The following is a 24,760-nucleotide window of genomic DNA, read 5'->3' on the forward strand; positions in this document are numbered from 1 at the left end:
CTTCCGTATGCTTTTGGAACATGTCAGGTTTATTTTCGAAGGAGTATATGGTACTCGTCATTGAGGACACAGGTTTCTGTCTACCTTGAAGTGCCAGATAGTGTTGAAATGTGAAAAATGGAGCCTGGTGAGGCATTGCAAGTCATACAATTCTGGGAAGGGCTGGTCTCTGATTTTAAAAACTGTTCAGTTTCCAATAGCAAATTAATAAACCTTTCTAGACCTTTACCTTCACTCAACCACCTTACTTCGGTATGCAACAAGTCTGCATATTCGGTTTCTCTCATTTGAAAAGTCTGTGGTTGAGTGCTTTTGCTCGAGTAAAATTAACAGTACTCGCTACTTGCTTCATAACCTCATCTAGTTGTCATAGTTTTATTTTTGTGCTTAGCGATTGCTGATGGATTCTGCATAGAAAATCAATGGAATTCATGTCCACTCATTGAGCGTGCACCATTTGTAATGATAATTAAATGCCAGCTACTGATATTCGAAAGAATTACATGTGCTGGTCAATACAGCCTCTCCTCTTGTGTGACCATGTAGTGGCAAAAGGCAAATGAGGTGTTCCTTTTGAATGATTGCTTGTTCTGAATTCCTCACCCAAACCATTAATTGAGCTGCATGACCAACATGTGTTGACTCATCAACAGTAATGTTAAAGAAAGGGAACACTTTGACTGTTGTGACCTGTGCTGTAACATTGTCACCCATTGACTCAATTCTTCGTGCGCATGTGGAATTGGACAATTGCAATGCCCCTATTTCCATCATAATATTAGATTTATCAGAATATTTGGAAAATATAGTCTGCAGCCAAAAGAAAACATTTTTAACCAGCTCTGCCACTGTAAACTGTTATGTTTTGCCAGCAAGGAGCATATTTGAAAGGATTCCTCATTTACAGCCTCACTTTCTTTCATCTGGCAAAGAAAGTGGTTTTGTTGGGGTAGAAGGGCCTGCTTCAGTGATGTCATTTTTGCAGAACACTATTTTAAGGACAATGGAAAGTTTTCTATGAAGTCAGAATGCCAAGTGTTATATTCCTTCTCCAGGTATTATCTTCTGAGCAAATTAACCTTTTCTTTGCGGATGAGACCAGTAGTCTCTTTTGAACATTCCGCAAAAAGATTCTTCTTCAGGCTATATGCCGCTGGTTTCCTCGTGAACAGTGGCAAGAAAACAGGATTTGTTTTCACAAGGGGTGGCATGACCCGTTATAGAGCTCTGCACACAACCAATGAGATGATACTTGTATTCTGCTATTTGGGGTAACATGTAATATCGTTTGGTGTTAAAAATATTTCAGCCTATAACTATATATTAGTGATTAACAAAAGTAACATCTTGGTATCACATTTCTCATTTTAAAGCCATCCCTACTAGAGAGCAATAGTGCAATGAAGGAAGAAAGAACATGAGACAACCGTCTCTTAATAGCATAAATTCACATTTGTACAGTGCATCCACTCCCTCAAATCCCTTTTCCCTTCCCTCAGACAGTGACTCAGTTAATAGCTTGCCACTTGCATTAGGGAACTGGTGTCTAGAGGCCCAGGCAGAGGCCATATATGACCTATGACTGCCATTTAACGCATAGTAAAATGAGCTCACCCCCATCTGCTCAAACATTACAAGATATTTTAGGTAGGCTGGAATAGACAACATGAGCAGGCTCATGATTTGACTCGCCATTCCCTCTCCTATGAGCAGGCCACACCCGTACACAAGAGCTTAAAGTACACTACTCTCCATTGCACAGCTGTTTCACCACTAAGACTAAAATAATTGAAAAGAAAACACAAAGTTAGCAGTATACAGAATGGCAGTAATTTTACAAAACCATGCAAGTCAAGATTTATGTGGCTTTGCATAGGAGTTATCCCCACAAAATAATACAAGACAGTGCACAGTGGTGCATTGCCTTGTGTTTTGGGGGGGGGGGGGGCATTAAGTGGGTGAAGCATGAGTGTTCCTGTGGACCCACCTATGTACTTTGACACATTCATATTTACTTAATCAGTAAACGTGGATTTGTACCAAAACGGTCTGCCTCCTTGAAGCTGGTATAACCAGGAGAAATATCTTAATTTCTTCTTGTGGCAGTTTGTCTGTGTTGGCACCACGCCGCCTGAAATGTACCAGTGCTTCAAGAGCAGAACTGCACCTTATCTCAGACATGGCATATTTCTGTTGTCTCCCTTTGACACAATGCAGCAACTTCTTTCTGCGTTGCGTCAAAGTTTAGTAAATCTACCCCAATGTTTGGGCCAAGAGTGCTTCATGCTGAACTCCTTTTTCTCAGCTTGTGCTTGACAGATGTTACCATTACCAACTTTAGTGGCATTCTGGTAGGTTTAGCCACAAACTCAGCCCACACTTTACTTTTGCCACTGTCGGACAAATTTATGTTTAATTTTGGTGCTGTGAACGTTTTTTTTTTTTTTCTTTTTCAAGTTCCTAATTTGAAAGGAAAATAGGTCACAACTTATCACAAGTAGGGTTGACACTTTTCCCAGAGAAAAATACCGGCCAATTGTTTTAAGATTCTGCAAAGGCCTGGGCATGATACTTAAATAGGACTTTATATGATATTGTCCATAGTCACTTTTAACATGGCATTGCTACCACCGCCTATCGGGCATGAATGAGGTAGCTTAAGAACACAGTTTCCTATTTTTGCTGTTTTAAGTGTATTATGATAACAGATAGTTGTTGGCTTGGGGTGGTTTTGTCATGTCAGGAAACAAACTGCCCATGGCAATCCTCACAAGAAGCATTTCAGGAGGTTTGCAGGTGTACCTAAGTGTTTGCAAATCGCTGCGGGGGCACAAGAGCTCAATATTGCAGTCCAGCATTGCCATGCTACTGGTGTGAAAATCTCACTCAAAGTGTTACACAAGACTGTGAAATTGAGTACAAAATCACAATGTTGATAAGGGAATGACACAAATGAAAATATCACTGTTTCAGTAGCATCTAATTTAAACATCTTTTATTGATGGGACTCGTTTCTAAAGTCATTTCTGTATGTTGTGTGACTAGGAACAGCCACATAGCTGCTAAACTTTCAGATTGCTCATGTGTGACATTTCCCTGGTTTCAGAGTAAACAAGACATTCCACTGCTGAATGTTTGACACTGCGAGTGCCCCTTCTCTGTGATCAAACCCAAGCAGTGAACTCCGTGTAGAGGGATAAATATCCAAAAGTACCCAATTTTGAGCAATGAGAAGCTCTGAAAAGGCATTGGATCTCCTGCACACCCCCTGAAATAGAACATCACCAACTTCTGGTACAGCTTCTTTCCTAAAGGCCCTAGTGTTGGAATTACTTGTCTGCGTAAAGTTATTGCTAATCAGAGCCACCCTCAAGTGTGCACATGCTGCTCTCTTCAGCTGACTTTGGCATTACTGCAAGGGAGAGTCTCCATTACCATGTTTTGATTCTGCACCCCCAGGGCCCACCAGCACTCCTGCACTTGAGATCTCGCTGTCAATTCAGGTCACCATGCTGCTGCAGTATTTGCAGCTGTCAGCTCCCACCTGCATGCCCAACCCCACTAGGGGCTGTCGGCAGGAGGGCGGTGGCAGTTAGGATCATTTCATGAGTAACCATGTGAGGAGATGAGGACTGACCTGGGCCCGGAGACATTTGTATGTTACTAATAACAAAATAAACAACTTAGCCACGCTAACACTGAGATCAATGTAGCAAACCAGTCACATCTAAACCTAAGCTAAGCCTGGCTGACAAATCCTGACTAGCAAACACTAACAACCTGCAAACAGGCTTGAAGCTGCTGCACTGTGTGTTTTATAATGTGTGATACATAAGCATTTTAGTACGATGATATGAACACCAGTACTAAAATGCACCGTTCTAAACCAAGAGGCGTGACTCCCAAAGGGCATGCTGTATTCAGTTGCAGATTTGTCAGTTCACTCTGTCAGTTGTCATGTGCCTGATTTTAATCTGCTGTGTCACTCTGTCCCTTTGTTTATTTGTAGGTTATTTGTTACTGTTTGTTTTGCCACTCTGGGTCTTCTGTCACTGTGGTTATTTGTTTTTCTTGCAAGCTGGCCTGCTGTGCCGCTCACTTTCCTGCCTCCCCCGACCTTACTTAATGGAGGCCGCAGCACCCATCCGCGCCTGGACTGAGCCCAGCACCCTGAACCCTGGTTCTTCCATCCTGTTTAGCTACACTGCTGCAGAACTCCGAGCCCTGGACCCCGGGCGCTTTGATGACAGCCACTGTTGTTAGACATCTCCTTGCACCACCAGAGGACCGTTCACTTGCCAGCACTGCCAGTTCTCCTACTACACCAAAGCAACCAGCAACGCCAGAACCACCGCAAACATAACCATGTTCACCACTCCAGCCACAAATGCACGGCAAAACTCCAGTGCATCGTACTCAACGCACGACCGCTCAGCAAACGTGCTCTGAAAATCTGGGACACAATCTCATCTTTCACCCCGGAGCCATCTTCTCACAGAGATCTGGGTGAACCCTGCCTCAGCACTGTACTTCACCATCCCTGAAGGCTACAAAATAACACAGCAAAACAAAACCAACAAACATGGAGGTGAAATTGCCATCATCTATAACAGAGGTCTTCCATCCTGTCGGTGCAACCTCCTGGGCGGATGTAGATTCATGGGAATGGGGTCGTGCATTTCCCAGCTGTACTGTCAGCACAAAAAGGATTTATGAAAAAACTGTTCTCCCACTTTTTGTCGAACAACAATCAGGGGACCGTTCATCTTGATATTGTAAATGCTTCAGCTGAAGTGTCATTCAGGCAATATCCTGTGCTTGGAAACCGAAGCAGGGCAGACAGATAAAACTTCCTGCCAGGGTCCCAGCTGCCTGAAAGAAATGCAAATGTGCGCTAAGAGTTAGTCTGCAAATCTAAAGGTAATCTAATCAATCAATCATAATATTTATTAAGCGCGCTATGTACCCGTCAGGGTTTCGAGGCGCTGAGAGGGGGGGGGGGGGGGGGAGCGCTGCTGGTTTAGCGGTCGAAGAGCCAGGTCTTGAGGAGCCTTCTGAATGCGAGGAGGTCCTGGGTCTGGCGAAGAGATGTGGGGAGAGAGTTCCAGGTCTTGGCGGCGAGGAAGGAGAAGGACCTGCCGCCGGATGTCTTGCGCTGGATTCGGGGTATGATGGCGAGGGCGAGGTTGGCAGATCGGAGTTGACGTGTTGGAGTGTAGAAGTTGAGTCTGGTGTTGAGGTAGGAGGGTCCGGTGTTGTGAAGTGCCTTGTGAGCGTGGGTCAGGAGTTTGAAGGTGATCCTCTTGTCTACCGGGAGCCAGTGGAGTTCCTTTAGGTGAGGGGAGATGTGACTTCGGTGGGGTATGTTGAGGATCAGTCGGGCGGAGGCATTTTGGATACGTTGGAGGCGTTTGATGTCTTTGGTTGGGATGCCTGTGTAGAGTGCGTTGCCGTAGTCAAGTCTGCTGCTGACGAGGGCCTGGGTCACCGTCTTTCTGGTTTCTGTTGGAATCCACTTGAAGATTCTGCGGAGCATTCGAAGGGTGTTGAAACAGGAGGAGGAGACGGCACTGACCTGTTTGGACATGGTGAGGGCGGAGTCCAGGATGAAGCCGAGGTTTCTTGCGTGGCTGGCAGGGGTGGGTGGGGGTCCGAGGACGGAGGGCCACCATGAGTCGTTCCAGGCTGAGGGAGTGCGTCCGAGGATGAGGACTTCCGTCTTGTCGGAGTTGAGTTTCAGGCAGCTGTTGTTCATCCAATCGGCGATGGATTTTAGTCCCTCGTGGAGGTTTGTTTTGGCGGTGAGCGGGTCTTTGGTCAGGGAGAGGACGAGCTGGGTATCGTCGGCGTAGGAGATGATGCTGAGATGATGTTGGCGGGCCAGTTGAGCGAGGGGGGCCATGTAGACGTTGAACAACGTGGGGCTGAGGGAGGATCCTTGGGGGACGCCGCAGATGAGGTTGGTGGCTTTGGAGCGGAAAGGGGAGAGACGGACTCTCTGCGTTCTGTCGGAGAGGAAGGATGAGATCCAGTGGAGGGCTTTATCTTGGATGCCGGCTTCCTGGAGGCGGGTCAGTAGGGTGCGGTGGCAGACGGTGTCAAAAGCGGCTGATAGGTCGAGGAGGATGAGGGCTGAGGTTTCGCCGTTGTCCATTTGATGTCTGATGTCATCTGTGGCGGCGAGGAGGGCGGTCTCATCTGTGAATGTAAAGGATGTTTGGGAGCCAGTACTGGCTTTAATTGATCAAATCTATATTTTGGAAGCAGCATTTTATCTCAAAGCTTTTAATGCATTTTGTAGCAGTATAATTCATACTGTGTTAAATCCAAGTTTAAAAGAATAACTTGCATATTCACAGTGCTTTCTGTCACAGGTTGTGACCTCATAACACTAAAAATACACAAGTCACTATGTTCCACTGCACCACCCATTATTTAATTGAGTGGCTTTCTGGTTACACACAGACCACTGAAGTGCATTAACTAATAGAGGTTTCATAACATACTATTGTGCATTTCCCAATGAGTAACAACATTTTTTTTAAATTACATTTTTCTTTTAAGCTGTTATTTTATATGTAGCTACCTGACAGTGAGAGACCTAAAAAATATTACAGAATATTTTGTTTTTGACCACACCTTTGACCCTGCCGCCACTCTCACTGACATCACCCCTATTGCATGCAGCTTGTCAGTATGTGTGTATGTGTGTATGTGTGTGTATGTATGTGTGTGTGTATGTATGTATGTATGTATATATATATATATATATATATATATATATATATATATATATATTTATTTTTTGCAGTTCAACAGCTGGTTGGCCTGGCCACTCATTCCTATTCAGATCATATGTGGGAGGTTGACAAGAATTGGAGCACTGCACACAGTACTGACCCCTCTTATTTTAATGTATTTATTTATTTTGGCGCTGCTGCCTGTGCCTCTAGTTTGGTGCATGCCTCATTGACAATGTGCAACCACAGACTTAAGTTTGGACTAAATTGAACCCTGTAATGGTTTTATTTATTATTTCTATGTGAAGGGCACCTCATCTTTAAGTTGTGCAGACATGCGCGGTTCGAAAATACTGTGCTAGCTGCTGCGACAGCTGCTCTCCTGCCCAGACAGGATGTTATACCACTGGGTCCCTGTACCCGAGGTGGAGGACCCCAGCACACCGCCATTTCCCTCCTACGAGCCGTGACTGCTCCCATGTCTAACCTGGACCAGGCCACAAAGAACTTCTCCTTGTGAATCACCGAATGTGCAGACAAAATCGCCTTGCCAAACCAATCCAAAAGATCTGGCAGAAGAGCCAGCTGGTTCAATGGGAACTTGAAAAAAAATGCAACTAGAAACGAAGTGGCACACCAGCAAAGAGCTAGGAGACCTCTCCACCTTCAAGACTAAACTCAACCAGTACAGTCACCTCCTGAAAATAACAAAAAAGGATGCTCTAACAGACCACATAGAAGTCAGCTGAAAGAGCAGCAAGGAGCTCTTTCCCATTGTGATGGAGTTCTCCAACCCGAGCAGCAGCTGTGAACAACATTTACCCCCCTGCCAATAACTCTGCAACACCCTGGCAGACTTCTCCCAGAACAAGATATGTCATCTACAAAAACTTCTATCCCAAGCCCTCTGCTTCAGACAGCATCAACCTGCTAACAGTCACAAACAAAAACCTCAAACACCTACTCACCCATTGGGACCCTCTACACCTACTTCACCTTATTCCCTGAGGACCAGAAACACACTGAAGTAAGGCCACACTCCTGAAGAAACCACCCGCAAATCAAGCAGAACCAAAGAACTACCGACCTACCTCCCTACTCCCCTTTCCAGCAAAGGTTCTCAAGAAGGCAATCGACTAACAATTGGCCAAACACCTGCAACACAACAACCTCCTGGGCCCTTCACAATCTGGATTCCGAGCCAACCACAGCACTGAGACAGCCCTGATCACTGCCACTGACTACATCAGAGCCCCCCTTGGACATTGATGAACCGGCAGCCCTCCTCCTCCTAGACCAGCCAGCTGCCTTCAACACTGTTTGTCACTGCATTCTGGTCAACAGACTGCATTATATGGATCGCCTCAGTTTTTTCTGGAAGAATCCAGAGTATCTACCTCTCACCATTCACTTCAGAACCCAAGAATATCATCTGCGGAGTCCCCCTAGAATCTTCACTCAGCCCCACCCTTTTCAGCATGTGCATACATTGGTTAAATGACCACATGTTTTAGCTTTGTATGTGGATTTGTAAAACCACTCAAATCAATATTATTTTTATGTTTCCCATGAGGAATTTATTTTGTATGGATACTCATAGTTAACCTCGTTTCGTTTAAAGCTGCGTTTTTATTGGTTAAATACATTTGAAAATGTACATGTTATAGCTTAGTTTTTACACTAAACTCACTGTAAATAGGAATCAATGCAGATTGAAGGAGTAAAAAAATAAACTGAGTTAGAGATGGAAAAGTTTTTTTTTTTTTTTATTTATTTTTTTATTTTATTTTTTTTAAACATGAAACTATAAACCCTTATTACAATGCTTCCAGATTGTTCAGATAAACGCAGATGATGTAGAGTAAGAATGATGGCTTTGTTTTGAAAATTCTGTTTACACAAAAAAAAGTGAAACTTAGGGGTACATTTTAGCAAGTATTGTGTAACATCAGATACTGTTTTTCTGAACGTGCTTGATGCATGTTAACATTTAAATAATCTAAAACCATTATGGGCTACATGAAAATAAGGTTCTCAATTAAAGTCACAAAAATGAACCTTTCGGTACATGTCCTTACACAAGTGTAGATGTACAACTTTTTTAGAATTCCTAGAAGTTTACAAAGGCAGCTTTGAAACTGTACTATTGTGAATTCAATTTTTCTCTCCGCAAATATACAAATGGCAGATAGACAAGGTGGCCGTTTTGATGATACCACATTTAGAGGCAATCTTGCAGGTAGCCTTGTTTAGTTGACATTCAAGTCTGATCGTTATGCCTTCCGCCTGCCAGCTCAGTCTGAATTTCGAACTTAACAAGGGCAGCTGTCATCATTGTGGGTTTCAGCATGGGGAAGAATTCATATATAAGGAGATTACCCTTCCCCCTGCAGGCAAGTAACATACCACAAGTTCAGTCTGAGTTGCCTCTCCCTGGTAAAACATTTACAAGTTTGACTTCATAATTGACAATAAGCCTGGTGTGCTCTTTTTGACAGAACATAGCCGAATGCGTAATCCACCTCCATATTGTACTGATCCTTCCTGACAATTACTGTGGCGTTAGATGTGATTTGTTTGGTCGGTCAAGGGTGGGAATTACAATCGTTTTTCAATCTAAGTTTGCCTACTGGATTGAACGCTCGTGTATCTCAAATTGAGGGCATTATTTTCTTACTAGGACTCGCCAAGAATTTCACTTTTCGGGCTCTTAGATTTATTCTCTTCCTGGCTGTGCAGGTAAGTGGAGCTTGTTACTGGCTGAGGCCGTTTCCTCTTTTATTCGTGTGACAATTTGACCATTCTCTATGCTCTTAAAATTTATTTTGATGATGCTAAGTGTAGCCTGTTTCCTCTCCTATTGGAAATCTCAGGACTCCGGGTCTTCAGCAGCTGGTTAATGTACCTCGTCCTAGTTAGAGATGTTGTTTTTTTGTTTTTTTCTATTCTTTCTTCTTTGACTGTCGATTCTCCTACACCACTCATTTGGTTAGATCATTTTGCTATTTCTGTCATGATATGTATATTTGATCCTGGAGAGCCTACCTCAATGCCAGCTACTGTTTATGGAAGGAGGTCTAAGTTCAACCCTGAAGTTTTCTGCTCCCTTCTTCAAGAGATAATACCTTTGCTAGTCGGCACAGTGGGCGACACCGCCAGACTGAAGTTAATTGGATTTGCTATACTTTAGATTCCTCACTACCATTTAAACCGGAGTCTAAATACAAATCTTGAACTTAAGCCCTATGATTGTGATTTCCTGTTGGTTTTAAAGAAGCAATGTAACTGCTTGGAGTGTACCCGGTAAAAGAAAATCACTATTCCTAGGAGGATAAAATTAAGCTGGAGGCAGCTATTAAGGCATATCACAGGGCTTGCTGCACTGCTTGGGCATCACATTACGCTGAAACAATTGATAGCACCCAGCATTCCTCTATGGAGCATTTTAAATTAGGTCTCTCAGGGACCCTTCAAAGATGCTGCCATCTCTCGCTCTCCATCTACCCCCAAAGACCCATTTGTAATCAACTTATTTTTCTCTAGAAGGGTTGTGGACATCCAGTCCTCTTAATGTCTTATTGACTGTGCATTGTAGTGATGATCCACCTGTGTCCCCTAATTCTGTCTTGGATTCTTTCCATCCCTTAGACAATACTATTTTTGACACTTATGGATGCCATCAAATTATACTGTCTGCAGGGGAATCATGATTGGCAAGCCCTAGATTGGCTCCAGTTTGGGATAATCTGCAAAACGTTTGTGTCTCCTGGCACAGTTTATCTGGCCTGGTGATAAGCTATGGTTGCCCCTTGCGCCAAAAAATAATGCAGTCTGGTCTCAACTGACTGGGCGAATTGTCACCCAGTATCGCTACTGCCTATCTGCCTGAAGAACCTTAGAAAAAAACATCAATCACCATGTGTCTGCATTTCCAGAAGCCCACTGTTGGAAGTGGCCCTTTTTGCATGGTTATCTCCAAACTTTTTGCCTTCCTCCTCCTGTTTTTCTGACCTTTTTGTTAGCAACTTGCTTTGATTGGCTTACACCTGTGTGGCACGTTTTAATTGACCTATAAGTCCCTTGTACAGTGGTATCCCATATACCTAGGGTCTGTAAATTAAATGCTACTTGTGGGCCTGAGCAGCTCGAGCCACCCACTGTAGTAGCCCTTCAAACCTGTCTCAGCCCTGCCACTGCAGGGCCTTTGTGCGCAGACTTGGCTTTTAGTTACTTGCCAAGCCTGGAAGTCCCCTTTTATTACATAAGTCACACCTAAGGTAGGCCCTTGGTAGCCCTATGGGCAGGGTGCTATGTTGGTAAAAGGTAGAACATGTGCCTTCACTATGTGGCATGGCCTAGTAGTGACAAAGAATTCCCTTAAAGGTACTTAAGTGGTCATGTCGGTTCTGTGTGGAGTAGCGTGGGTATATTTGGAATAGTAGTGAGAAATGCTGCCTATTGGTGTAGGGTGTTTTTTTTTTTTTTTTTTTTTTTTTTTTTTTTTAATTGCCGTTTTGGAAATGCCACTTTCAGAATTGGGAATTTCACTGTGCTTATGCCTCTTGTGCTTTGCAGCATAACTCCAGTCCACATCTAGGGCAGAGCGTCAGCTGGCGTTTGTGCACATTTTCTAAACAGCCATCCCACAGGGCAGGTGGAGGTGTAACAGGATTACAGCTTCATACTCAATAGTCTTCCTGGGTTGGGAGAGTGGGAGGTGGGGCACACTTACATTTGTATAGGCTGCAGGGGCAGCTCCTCCGTTAAGGTGGAGGAGGGTCGCTCCCCTGCCGGAAGAGGCAAAATCTGAAAAATAAAATGATTAAAAATAACAGGTTTTTTATTTTTCACCTCTGGCTGAGTCTTTGGGGGTGGGGTCATCACGACAGCCATGGAGGGGGAGTGATGTGCACTCCTCAATGTGGATTTGGCCGGCCGTCTTAGGGCGGCCAAACCGACAAGTGCACTGAGCTGTCCCTGAGCCGAGCTGGCACAGATTCCCCGTCTGCCTGGGAGTGCAAATTGACGGCTCTCGAGCCAATCCTGATGCTGCTCTTATGGTGCCAGCAGCACGAGGGCAGCTTTGGCATTAGCCGCAGGGCAGTCTGGGAGCCTGTGACTGCCATAAGCCAGAGGAGCAGAAAAGCAGCGATCCGTCAGGAGACAGGTATGTTTAAAAAAATAAATAAAAAAAAATTGTTTTTTTTCATTTTTAGGTCGAGCGCAAGCACTTTGACCTGTTGTACGTATTGTGGGCTTAATTGTTATTGATTGAACTGGCATTCATTTTGCCTTTAGTTGTGCATTTGTTTCATTGTTGACCCTAGTGCATTTCGTGCTGGCAGTTCTGCTTGGCAGCCTTGCCAAATCTGCTTGGTGTGCCTCCTCGCTTATACGGATTGCATGTTTTGTGTTGTCTTTTTACTAGTTAATGTGTTAATGTGCTTTAGCTAAACTGTATGTTTAGGCTGATTTTAAAAAAAAATAAAAAGATTTTCTATCTAGATGCAGGTAACTAGTTTTCTGGTGTTCCGGGGAGGTCCTGGATCTTGGCGTTATCTTGACATCATTGCAACCTGATATTCTTGATAAAATCTTTTTTATCGGCAATCTAGGTTTCATGCCACTTTCCCCTCTGACTTGATATGGTTCCTGTGCTTTTTATCCATCTGGTTCCCCTTTCTTGTTTCCCAGTTAAGTGCCCCACCAAGAAAGAAATCGTGTTATAAACCACTTTCTTCCCTTAGAAAAAATATCTTCAAATTTCTGGCCAGCATTTTATTTGCACCTCTGGCTTGCGTTCAGATTGTTACCCGCCAAATCGCACAGTCGTTTGATTTGTGTGCTAACCCGGCATGCTAGCTAAGATGTTTTCGCGTACTCGATCTTTGAAGTTTCTGTTCAAAGTGCTGATGCACTTCAAAGAAAACCGGGAGTTTGGATTTTTTGGCCTTTAAAATTATCAGTTTAGAAGTCTGCCTTGCTCTATCCTCTTTTCCATAGTGGAGTGCGGTCCTTGCCCTGACGACAGCAGAGGGTGCTTCGATTTAAATGGCTACATCATAAAAATGGGGCCATGCCTCTCTGTCTTTGCCTTTTTTTAAAATTTATTTTTATGTGCAAGGTTCATGATCTGAATCTGTACTGACTTTAATTAGTTTCCATTATATAATGTATTTGCGGGAGTTCTTGACATTTTTTGTGCTTAGTATTCTTTTTTTTTTATTCAGTAATGTACTTCCTGCATAGGTCATCCCATGTATCGCAGCGTGTGTTTTAGATGAAAAAGAAAAGCTTTTACAATCATGTATTGACTGTCTTATGTGCACTACGTTTGTGGGCTACAGGAAGCTAAGTGAGTTTGGGGCAGTTGCCAACAAGTATTTTGTTTTCTGTCAAGCATCAGTAGACGTCCCCCAGGATAATCGCACAGCTCTTATTGTTTTCCTAGATGTGATGCAGGTTGTGTGAACCTTAATTGATCTTAACCAGTGTTTCTGGGGCGTACAGACAGGCCCTACGTTTTATTGCCCCATATGGAGTTTTGATTGCATTATCGTTGTATTTAGTTGTTTTGAAAACCTCCCTAGTATTTATCTGGTTCTCTAGCATCCAATCTCCTATTTCTTATGTAGAAGAGGCTAGTAAATTTACTCCGGTCATCGTTTATTTTTAATTTATCGCCCCACCCCCACCACACACACACACAGACTGATTTGGTAATGTACAGTACCGTTGACTCTCAAATTTCTACAGTCCATTCGCACTGAGGATGTAATAGCAATCAGGTTGAAGCTTGTTTTATCATCAAGTTAATAGTTTATTCTCTGTCCTTTTAAATTGCACCTTCAAAAGATTGGGGAGGAGACTCTAGTGCCCTGACTTCTGTAACCCTATCTTCTAGGTTTCTGTGGTAAAGGCCAAGGCCACCTCAGTTATGAACTCCCTCATGACAAGTAAGCTTGTCACTTATGTTTTGTGGGGAGTGTGAAGAGTTCTTTGTGCAAGGATTATCTTGCCCGTTGTGCTTGAGAGCACATTAAGGGCCATATTTATACTTTTCGACGCACAACTGCGTCAACGCAGTTGTGCGTCATAAAATCTAACGCCATTCTGAAGTGCCATGACGTTAGCCGGCGGAGCTGCCTGGTGTGCGTGTAAAAAAAAATGACTTACACCAGGCAGCGCCGGCGTAGGGGAATATGGAGCTTGGGCGTAAAAAAATGGGGCAAGTCAGGCTGAGGCAAAATTTTCGCCTCAACCCGATTTGCGCCATTCTTTTTTTTTTTTTACTCCCAACCCCCATTGAAATTACTCCTGTCTTAGCAAAGACAGGAGTCATGCCCCCTTGCCCAATGGCCATGCTCAGGGGACTTATCCTTCCTGACAATTACTGTGGCGTTAGATGTGATTTGGTCGGTCAAGGGTGGGAATTACAATCGTTTTTCAATCTAAGTTTGCCTACTGGATTGAACGCTCGTGTATCTCAAATTGAGGGCATTATTTTCTTACTAGGACTCGCCAAGAATTTCACTTTTCGGGCTCTTAGATTTATTCTCTTCCTGGCTGTGCATGCCCAGGGGACTTATGTCCCCTGGGCATGGTCATTGGGCATAGTGGCATGTAGGGGGGCACAAATCAGGCCCCCCTATGCCACAAAAAAAAAAAAAAAAACTTACCTGAACTTACCTTAAGTTCCCTGGGATGGGTCCATCCATCCTTGAGCGTCCTCCTGGGGTGGGCAAGGGTGGCAGGGGGTGTCCCTGGGGGCATGGGAGGGCACCTCTGGGCTCCTTCCGAGCCCACAGGTCCCTTAACGCCTGCCCTGACCAGGCGCTAAAAAACGACACAAAAGCGGATGGACGTCATTTTTTTTTTTTACCCGCCCACTCCCGGGCGTCATTTTTGCCTGGGAGTGTAAATACGGCGCACATGCCTCAGAGTCATTTTTTAGAAGGGAACGCCTACCTTGCATATCATTAACACAAAGTAGGTGTCCACGCTAAAAAATGACGCAAACTCCATGAACTTTGGCGTTAGACGCGTCTAACGCCAGAGTATAAATATGGAGTTTGTTTTGCGTCGAATTTGTGTAAAAAAAAAAAAAAAAAAAAAAAAGACAAAGCAAATCCGGCGCAAACAGAGTATAAATATGGCCCTAAGTTTTTAAACTGCATTTCTTCTCAGAACAGAGCATCCCATTCGCGCACAGCTTATAAAATGTCTGCAATACTTCTTTAACTAAAATAAAGCACTTACATTTTGTTCATCATTGTATAGAGCTGTGATAGTCTATCCTTCACAATTCTTGTTCCACTCATTAAAAGTTTGCTTTTGTCACTGATGATCTTGTAAAGCTCTTGGTCAGTAGTATTATGTGGCAGGAAAGGACCAAATTATGAGGCTGGGTTGACCAATTTATGTGGCAAAAAAGTCCACTTATTACACAAGGCCAATAGCTCTAACTCTGACAAATGTGAGACCTATTGCATTTCAAATGCTTGTTTAAATGTATTCTTGTCTCCTGCCCCACCACCCTTCCCTGATATCGGCTGCTACTGATAGACTGTGTCCTGCCCTCACATAAAGGCATTGTTTACTCCCTGCTGAATGTCTGGAGCCAGGGCTGGGGGTGAAAGGGGGTGTTGTGCACTTTTAAGATTCTTTTGAAGTGCCCCCTAGATCACATATTTTGAGTATAAATACAGGGGTTGTACCCTATGTTTTTAGACACTGCATGAACTTGTAAAGAGATGCTGCTGGTTTTGTACACTGCCAGAAGGAACTATTATGCTGATAGGAGGAACTGCCATTAGGACCGACCTGCTTGTTGTGACCCTGCAGGCTACAGGTCAGCACAAGAGGCGACTGGCACTTCACCCACAGGACCATGATGTGCTGGCCTGCTTCTGGTACCTTGTTTCTGCATGCCCCCAGTGATCTCCCAGGGGTTGGCATAGGATTTCTGTGTTTATTAATAAACACATTCACTCCAAATGCCTGTGCTACATGCACAAAGCTACTTTCGATTGTGGACCAACATATTTAAGGTCAGCAGCCCAGCCTTACATCTCCATTCAGACCATTTGCGCAAGCATTATGACTCCATGATTCCCAGAGGGAAGCTAGTGAGGCAAGGAGGGCAGCCCTTTGCTGTGTCTTTTTTTAAAAAAAAAATTTCTCTCCTCTTTCCCCCTGGGGTCCCACTGTGGAATGCTCTCCCCTGAGAAGCTCCATGTGTGCACCTCATTTGTGAAGTTTAGCAAGGTACTGAAAACCTGGCTATTGTATTTTTCAATTTTTAGTGTAAGCAGCTTAATTAGCGCTGGGGAACCCCATTGGGGTAGCCATGCACTTTATAAAGTAAAATAGAAATATACCCTTGTATATATTTTCCCATTAACAAAATCCACTTGAGTTGCAAATTCACTTTCCCCACCGCCCTTTTTTCTCACTGGAAAAAATTTTGGTCCTACTTGTCCTTAGTAAATCTCCAACCTTCTCCAGTGTGAGGAAAGTTTTAAGAAGAGATGGGGAATTCCCTTAAACATGTTTTTGGGTGTGTGCAGTCTTGTGGGGCATTCCAACCCTGGGACTGCTGCTTCCTTCCCATCAGCATTCCATGTATGTATATTTGCATAAATGTGGTAAAATATCACCAACTTAGGATCCAAACCCTGATGTGTCCCAACATAATCAAAGAAGTTGGTAACAGAGATATGGAATAAGAACATCCCTCCGCACCGCCCTTTTTATGTATCTTGTCACTTCATTACTGGCACCAATAGGGACAAGTTTTTTATTTTTTTATTTTTGCTTAAAAAAAAAAAAAGTTTTTCTGACTATCTTCAGAACCACAGTACCACAGTTTGATTTAGTAAAAAGATAATCAATTTTATGTGGACTTTGAACAATGCAGTCAGTCTAAATTTTCTAGACTTTTGGGTAGTCTTCCTGTCTGAACACTGGTTGTTCTCTTCCAGTAAATTGCCGCTAGATTGGGATCCCTTAAGTCCATGAAATGGGGAATGCTTATGACCAAATGAGGGCTCGTGCTGTAGTCATTGTTACTTTGGAATCATTACACATTTTAAAATAAAAAAACAGTAAACAGTGGCTGCTGTAAATCAACTGCTATGTGGTCCAGCAAAATTGTACTTTAAGTATATGAGATTAATTGAAGATAAATGGCACCAAATGTATTGAGAAATGCTCTAACATTGCTCAAAGCCCTTGCAATGCCGGCTGTGTACTACCTCAAAAATGGAGATGCAGCATGGAAACCTACTTTTGTCCTCGGTTTGTATAAATTTATTGTTCAGCGACTTCATGGCGCAGGCTCGTGTGGGACCCTCTGTGTCCCGACTTTGCATTCATACGACCCAGCAGGCAGGTACTCTCTACAAAGGAGCCAATGCATCTGTCATCTTGACCAGTAATAGGACCCTACACAGATTATTTAAAACACTAAGCGTTCTCTGCTCGATCGGCGTCGTGAGCCATGATGACATTGAGAATCCCGATGGCACCGATGAGTCTTCGAGGATCTTGAAGACACTCTACGATGATGCTTCTCCTTCCTCTTTTTAGAACGAGCAAGAAACAACTTAGCCTCCCGTTCTTTCAGGGCCTTAGGATTCATGCGTTGGCAAGAACCGCATGACTCGACTTCATGGTAGGAACTAAGGCACCACAAGCAATTCTCATGTGGGTCCGTGACCGACATGCGACCTCCACACTGTTTACAGGGTTTAGAACCCGACTTCCTCGGTTGCGACATAGTTACTCCGGAGTGAAACTGTAGCTCCCTAGTAGCTTCGAAGAAAAACTGTTACTCGAAGGCACGTAAAAAAGGGAACTGACGTCTGCACGTCGACGAGGGCTTCTTATTGCCTGGGTGACGTTATACGGCGTCGTGTGGAGTTGGGCAATTGTGACGTCGACGTGCAGAGCTAGAAGAAAACTTACGTCGAGGGCTGGTGCGAGGGGAAAATTCTTTAGGTGAGGAATCCACAGGTAGCTAGTGTATCGACCAGAAAAGGCGTTACCGAAGGTAAGTAACTTGTTCTTCAGGGTCATAGTGCACTTTTTCTCCCATGCCTACAAACTTATATATTCGCCAACTCATCTCTAACTCATTCCTCTTGTGGAAAGAGAAAATTCACTACTGATAAGGGAAAGAATAAAATGTTGTCGGTGTGGGACGGGACCACTGCCTCCGAAAAATTGAAGTAGTATTGTAGGAAAATGGCTTTTTCTTTTAGGTTTAGAGGTAGGAGAAAGTAGTGCACCTTTCAGCTCTCCCCCCCCCCCCCACCTTTAAAAAAAAAAAAAAAAAAAAAAAAAAAAAAAAAAACCCTGACACTCGCTCAAGCGACCGAATCAGAAATTAATGCTGTACCTCAAGCTAGCATCCTATATTCTTGGCACATCCAAGGGTATCTTTAGTGAGCAGGCGAGACCTCACTGTTAGAAGTCGAGATTGCTGCTACCTACTTCGTGTCCATTAAGTCCTGTAGGTTTCCACAGTCTGCAGTGTACTATGGAGGTGTAGATTCATCTGCCTTGAACACTTTTTTTTTTCTTCATGTTGAGTGATGGTTCGTAATTTATTACGCGTTGTACTACCTTTTGAATCTCTAACCCAGCTGTTTGTTCTAGGGTCCCTTTTTGCAGAAAGGAATGTAGGCATCTGTTGTTTGGGAACCTGTCACTATTATTCCTAAAAAAAAAAAAAAAACTTTGCCCCCTTTTACTGTTTTTCCTTAATGAATGGTTCTTTATTTTTTAATTTAAAAGCTGACTAGTGTATGGAAATTATACGACACATCGATTCTATTACCATATTGTTACCATTTGACTGGCTCGGTTATTTCAAATTTCAGTTGGCTGCTTGGCCTGGAATTTCCCTTTTTGACTTAAAAAAAAAAAAAAAAAAAAATAAAAACGTTGAAAAAGCAATATTTGTTTTGCATGTTTCACATACAGTTGTTACATAGAGTATTTTTTTTTTTGCACTGGAATGCAAACATGTTTTTTTAATGGTGCCTCAGAGAAGCGTTAGATGTACTGAAAAATGTTATGCTAGTTTAGTAAAAACTTTCCGTAACTATTTGTGTAGAGTTCATTATGAAACCAGCATAAACTTTGCCTTGTTTCCATTCTTATTCATGTATACACAAGCAATTAAGGAGAACTGCATTCTATTTTGCAAACGTGTGGGCATGTTTTAATTGTACTTATGCCGGTAATGCAAGCCGAGTTTACAACTGACTGACAGTATTTCCTTAGAGCGTTCAAACGAATAGTAAAAGCTTTTCATTAATTTACGTGCCTACTTTAGACATGGGTGACTGCCATTGTATACGTTAAGATTCTGGTGCATTTTCTGTCCATTTGTAGGGCACACGAAATGCTATTTGCACTCAACTCTACAATGCAACATTACAGTTGTACAGTTAAGTTATGAGATACTACATAGTGCAGATGTGTACGTGTAGGAAACAATTTCGGATGTGCTTCATCGCAAACAGTAATACTCATTAACAGTGCATGTTTTGCAGCACTTTTAGAAATGTAAAGGTTGTGTTGCTATTAATGTGTCTACAAACATTTTTCGTATGAATTAATGTTCGTGACTGAAACGCCCTTTCCTGCAGTTGAGTTTGAATTTGAAAAATGGATAGTCTCTGGGGGAACCTAAAGATCTTAAAGGAGTGGCAGAACAGAAAATAGTTAAGCTACTTCAACATGTACACACTGGGTATTCGCGTGCCTACAAGAAATAAAATGAAACTGAGCCGCATTATTCAGTGGAAGTTATGTCTAGAACCGATGTCAAGACAAAGGCCTTGGGATTTTTGTTCCTGACGCGCGAGTGGTAAAAGGGGAAGCTGGAGGGTTATATCTCTTACCCGAAATAATGTTTCAGAATCGGTAGTGCCAAGAGAGCGAGAAATACATTTTGAGTCATTTACATGTGCGTAGTAAGAGCAGACAGGCATTGGTCAGATATAGGACCGACTCTTCAAAGCTGCTATTACTTCCCCTGTGTCACTTGTCCAGTAGTGTGAACAGACTCTAATCTACTGTGTGCACAAGCGAGTCTCCATTTATGCTCTTGTATCTATAACTGGTTTGTAAATACACCGCTATAGTTCATACCAAATTCTTAATGGGCAATGAAAAAAAGCGCGGCTATGTTGTGATTTTCTTACACAAGTGTTGGTCGAAAGTATTAGAATAGTGTTATGGCAAATTATATAGACTGAATCCAGAGCCTGTTCTTAAAGACACAGTTGTGTAGCCTGCCTAGTCGACGAACTGGTGGCATTGTCAAAAAAGTGTCCTTATACTTACTGCATAGTGGTAATCCTGTATGTGATATAGAGGTTTGATTCGATGGGCACATCGGCCTCTCACGCACAGATATAGCTTTGCTGAGGCCTCGTGTTTAGTTGAAAGCTCCGACCATGGTTGTGTGATATCCAGCTATTGCTCCTAATGTTCACTGGCTTTAGTGGTTTAATGACGAATACACACTATAGTTTCGTAACAATAGTAATAATAATACGCTGTAATGCTTTATTCGGGAAATCACAAGTTCGTCTGTACATTCAGCGGTTCCCATTCAGACACCAAACATAGGTTTGCCATTAAATCTGTTAACACTGTAAAGTTCCCCGTTGCCCACTGAGCCACCATGTCAGACTCGACATACTTTAATGCTGACCTGCATCGTTCGATCTTATTCTGTTTCTGGGTTGCTTCGATGGAGCTTTGCCAATGCCCGACATCCCAGCACACTACAGTACCTGCTGTATAAATACTGGGCCCCCACACCTTCAGAAGTTGGCAGATTCATTGATTTGTGAATGTGTGTACGTCCCTACAAGCCTTCCAGCGGCTTGGGGTCTATTAACATAACACGTCAGTCCAAGGCTGTTCCCTCTTTTCTGTACCGATGGTTTGACCACAAAGGCAGCTCTGCCTGGAAACTTAAACTTTCACTTGCAGCATTCTTTTCATACATTCTTTCAGCACTGTTCTCTTCTTCCCCTGCTGTATTGTCTAAATAAAAATAACGGCCTGGGACCATTTCTCCCATTGCAATGAGCTTGTCGGAGTCGGAAAAGTAAGAAAAATGCTTCTCTGTATAGTGTTTTTGACTTGTCATTTTGCATTTTCAGGAACTTTGACCTTGAAGATGGTGAGTAGCCAGCCGAAGTACGACCTAATTCGAGAGGTTGGTCGTGGCAGTTACGGTGTAGTATACGAAGCTATTGTCAGGAAGACATCTGCACGGGTGGCAGTGAAAAAGATCCGCTGTCATGCACCTGAAAATGTGGAACTGGCGTTGCGTGAGTTCTGGGCTCTCAGCAGCATTCAGAGTCAGCACCCTAACGTGATCCACCTAGAGGAGTGCATCTTGCAGAAGGACGGCATGGTGCAGAGGATGTCACATGGCTCCAGCTCCTCTCTCTATCTGCAGGTGCGTGCTGGGATGTGATCCCAGGAATCAGAATTCCCCTGTGCCCAACTGTCCTTCATGCCTTCGAGCTGTTAACGCCCGGTTTAAAGGTTCGGTGGTCAGCTCCCTTCAGCTGTCACTACTTTAAAATGGTTCATATGCATGTATTGATTATGTATGGTGGCCACTCGTGTAATAACCTTGCATAAGGAGAATAGCGGCTCTTTAACCACATTTTAGGTCTAACTCAGTAAAGGCTTCTTAACCAGATTTGAGGCAAACAGATGTCCAGAGTGAAATTAAAGATTTTATGGTTGAAGAGAAGTATGCACGGTTTCACTTTGACTGTAGCTTAACTCTTAAGCTGCTGATGTGGCACCTTGAGAATTTTTGGGAGGTTATTGGCGTTGAGGGTGGGGAAGGCCCTTTCTCGGTTTTGGAGCTAGATGTTTGTCTTGTCTGTCATGATTAGAATGCGTTATTTAGTAAGGCCTAAATTTGAGTGGCACTGCGTTCCTGTCTTTCTCTTGTTTCATCAGAACAGTTTACTGCATGAAATGCTTGTCTGCGGAGATATGTAATTGCAGACTAATAAAGATTAAGAACACAGTGACAATTTGCGTTGGAAGTTTGCTTTTTTTTTACCTGTATTGTCACAAAATGTGAATAGGAAAATCAAACACATCTTTTGAATGTGGATGAACAAATATATCTACTTTAACAACATGCGTCCCAAATGTGTTATTGTGTAGGAAGTGGGTGTACTCAGAATGTACATAACTAGGATCAGCAGATAGTTCCTTGTACTTCTAACAGATTTTTAGCTAAATGCGTTCCCCTAACAAATCTTTGCTTACTGGACACTCTACTCGAATTTCGCATTCATCCCACCCCCCCATTTCCCGTTCCCAGTCCTGTTCTGTCATTAAACCTCCTGATCATTATCTGTGGGGAAACAAAAAAACCAGGTCTGGATGCGCGCACACACACATTTAGCGATCTTACAATCCTGGGTGCATCAAGTTGGTACCTGTATTAAATTGCAGTGTTGCATGTGTATTAAGGGTCCGGCAAAAACTGAACTTGAATGCTGGCATGTTCAGGTATGTATGGCCTTTGTGAATGGGTTGCATATTTCTGTTGGTCTGGGATGTTTCTAAGAGGATTCCTTGCGTGTGCAAAGAAGGTACCAGTGCAGTGAACTTTTTAAATATTTTTTTAGGTGTTTTTGACTTTTCCAACCCGTCCTTCCTGTAGCGTACTTTTTCTTTCAACTGATTTCTGTAATTCTTACCTCAACTTTTCCTTGGAGTCTGCATGGTGCAACAGACTCAGTTGGAAGCTTACTGTATTGCCAGGAAGATTGACCTTGACCCCAAACCCACACGTGTCTATGCCTGGTCTTTCCTTTTATGTGGTTGGTTCCTTTACATTATTTAATATTGTGTAGCTTTCCTCTTGCTAATTTGGAATGTCTGTGCTTGCTTTCATGCCAGCATGTTTTATATCCATCAGCCCTTAAGCCTGTCACCATCTGTCCTAAATGCGTTCCTGCATGTGTTGACTCCTTTTACGGTATCCATGACAGAATCTGTGTCTGTGTCTGTGTCTGTGTGTGTGTGTGTGTGTGTGTGTGTGTGTGTGTGTGTGTGTGTGTGTGTATATATATTCCCTTTCGGCTCCATTGCGCATGGGCGTCGAATCCATCTTAGATTGTTTTCTTTCTGCCATCGGGTTCGGACGTGTTCCTCTTCGCTCCGTATTTCGGTTCGGAAAAGTTAGATAGGTATTGTTTGCACTCGGTACCGGGTTAGTGCTAGGACATCGACACCGAAGAAAGAAGCGCTCCGGCGGCCCTTCGGGGCTTCCACTCTTCAGCGGAGCCTGGTTGGGCCGACCGCGTCCATCTTCAAACCTCATGGACCGGACCCCCTTCCGCTTCTGCCCCAACTGCCACGCGAAGTATCCTTATACAGACCAACACTTGGTCTGTAATCTGTGTTTGTCTCCTGAACACAAAGAGGATACTTGCGAGGCCTGTCGGGTATTTTGATCCAAGAAAACACTGCGAGATCGAAGACTCCAGATGGCGTCGACGTCGAAGAAGAGTAGAGATTCTCTATTCGAGATTCGGACGAGTCCGAGAGTGAGCTGCCGAAGGCGCAGCAAACCGTGAGTAAACCAGCCCCGGCAAAAACTCACTCAAAAATAATGAAGGCCAAGGGGACGCCACTGCCAACAGGCCATGGCTTAACCCGAAAACACGGTGACCAAACATCGGCACCGAAAAAGGCCTCCCAGCAGCCGAAGACATCCAACTCCGGTCGAGATACCGGCTCCGAATAAACTCGACACCGAGAGTTTGGCACCCCGAAAGTCAAGAAGGTTTCCTGGGAGCCGAAAAAGACTGTAGAAAAAACTTTGGTGCCGAAACATGCGGCCTCGGAGCCGAAACCAGGCTCCTATACAGAAGAACAAGGCCTTTCAACTCAATTACAAGGGCACAGATTTGAACAAGAACTGGGCATGGGAGAGCCAGACCATACCCAGAGGAGGTTGCATATCCAAGAAGACACGGGGAGAATCCGAATCCTTCCTCCAATAAAGATGAAGCGCAAGCTCGCATTCCAAGAAACGGAACTGCAACCAAAATCGAAAGTGGCTAAAGAAAAGACACCACCACGGTTCTCGCCACAGCAATCGCCAACACATTCGCCACATCTGTCCCCGGTAGCAACATCCCCAATGATGCAGTCACCGACACACACAGGGATGACCCAAGATGACCCGGATGCATGGGATTTGTATAATGCACCGGTCTCAGACAATAGTCCTGATTGCTATCCGGCAAGGCCTTCACCACCTGAGGACAGCACTGCATACATGCAGGTGGTTTCAAGAGCAGCTACATTCCATAATGTAGCAATGCATGCAGAGCCCATAGAGGACGACTTTCTGTTCAACACCCTGTCATCTACTCACAGCCAATGCCAAAGCTTGCCAAAGCTGCCAGGCATGTTAAAACACGCCAAACAAGTGTTTCAGGACCCAGTAAAAGGCAGAGCCATCACGCCTAGGGTGGAGAAGAAATATAAACCTCCCCCTACTGACCCTGTATATATCACACAACAATTAACTCCTGATTCGGTGGTAGTGGGAGCAGCCCGGAAAAGAGCAAACTCCCAAACCTCAGGAGACGCACCACCGCCCGACGAGGAAAGTCGGAAATTCAATGCAGCAGGCAAGAGGGTGGCAGCGCAGGCAGCCAATCAGTGGCAGATTGCCAATTCTCAAGCTCTACTGGCTCGATACGACAGGGCACATTGGAATGAAATGCAACATCTCATTCAACACCTTCCCAAAGAGTTCCAGAAACGTGCCCAACAGGTTGTTGAGGAGGGCCAAACTATCTCTAACAACCAAATAAGGTTGGCTATTGTCTCAGCAGACACGACGGCAAGGACAGTGAACACGGCAGTATTCATTCGTAGACACGCATGGTTACGGACCTCCGGATTTAAGCCAGAAATCCAGCAGGCTGTGCTGAAAA

The 24,760-nt window shown here is 43.8% G+C and overlaps 1 protein-coding gene across 1 annotated transcript in view; it reads left to right on the forward strand.

Moving 5' to 3' along the window:
- Positions 1–24,760, forward strand: part of PDIK1L (PDLIM1 interacting kinase 1 like) — a 59,871-nt gene that overhangs the window by 17,295 nt on the left and 17,816 nt on the right. The window contains exon 2 of the mRNA XM_069223993.1: positions 20,930–21,231. Within this exon, the coding sequence (XP_069080094.1) occupies positions 20,947–21,231 (285 nt within the window). The 5' untranslated portion in view covers positions 20,930–20,946. The remainder of the gene's footprint in view (positions 1–20,929; positions 21,232–24,760) is intronic.

The sequence above is a fragment of the Pleurodeles waltl genome, chromosome 3_1 (assembly GCF_031143425.1).
Source record: "Pleurodeles waltl isolate 20211129_DDA chromosome 3_1, aPleWal1.hap1.20221129, whole genome shotgun sequence".
NCBI lineage: Eukaryota > Metazoa > Chordata > Amphibia > Caudata > Salamandridae > Pleurodeles > Pleurodeles waltl.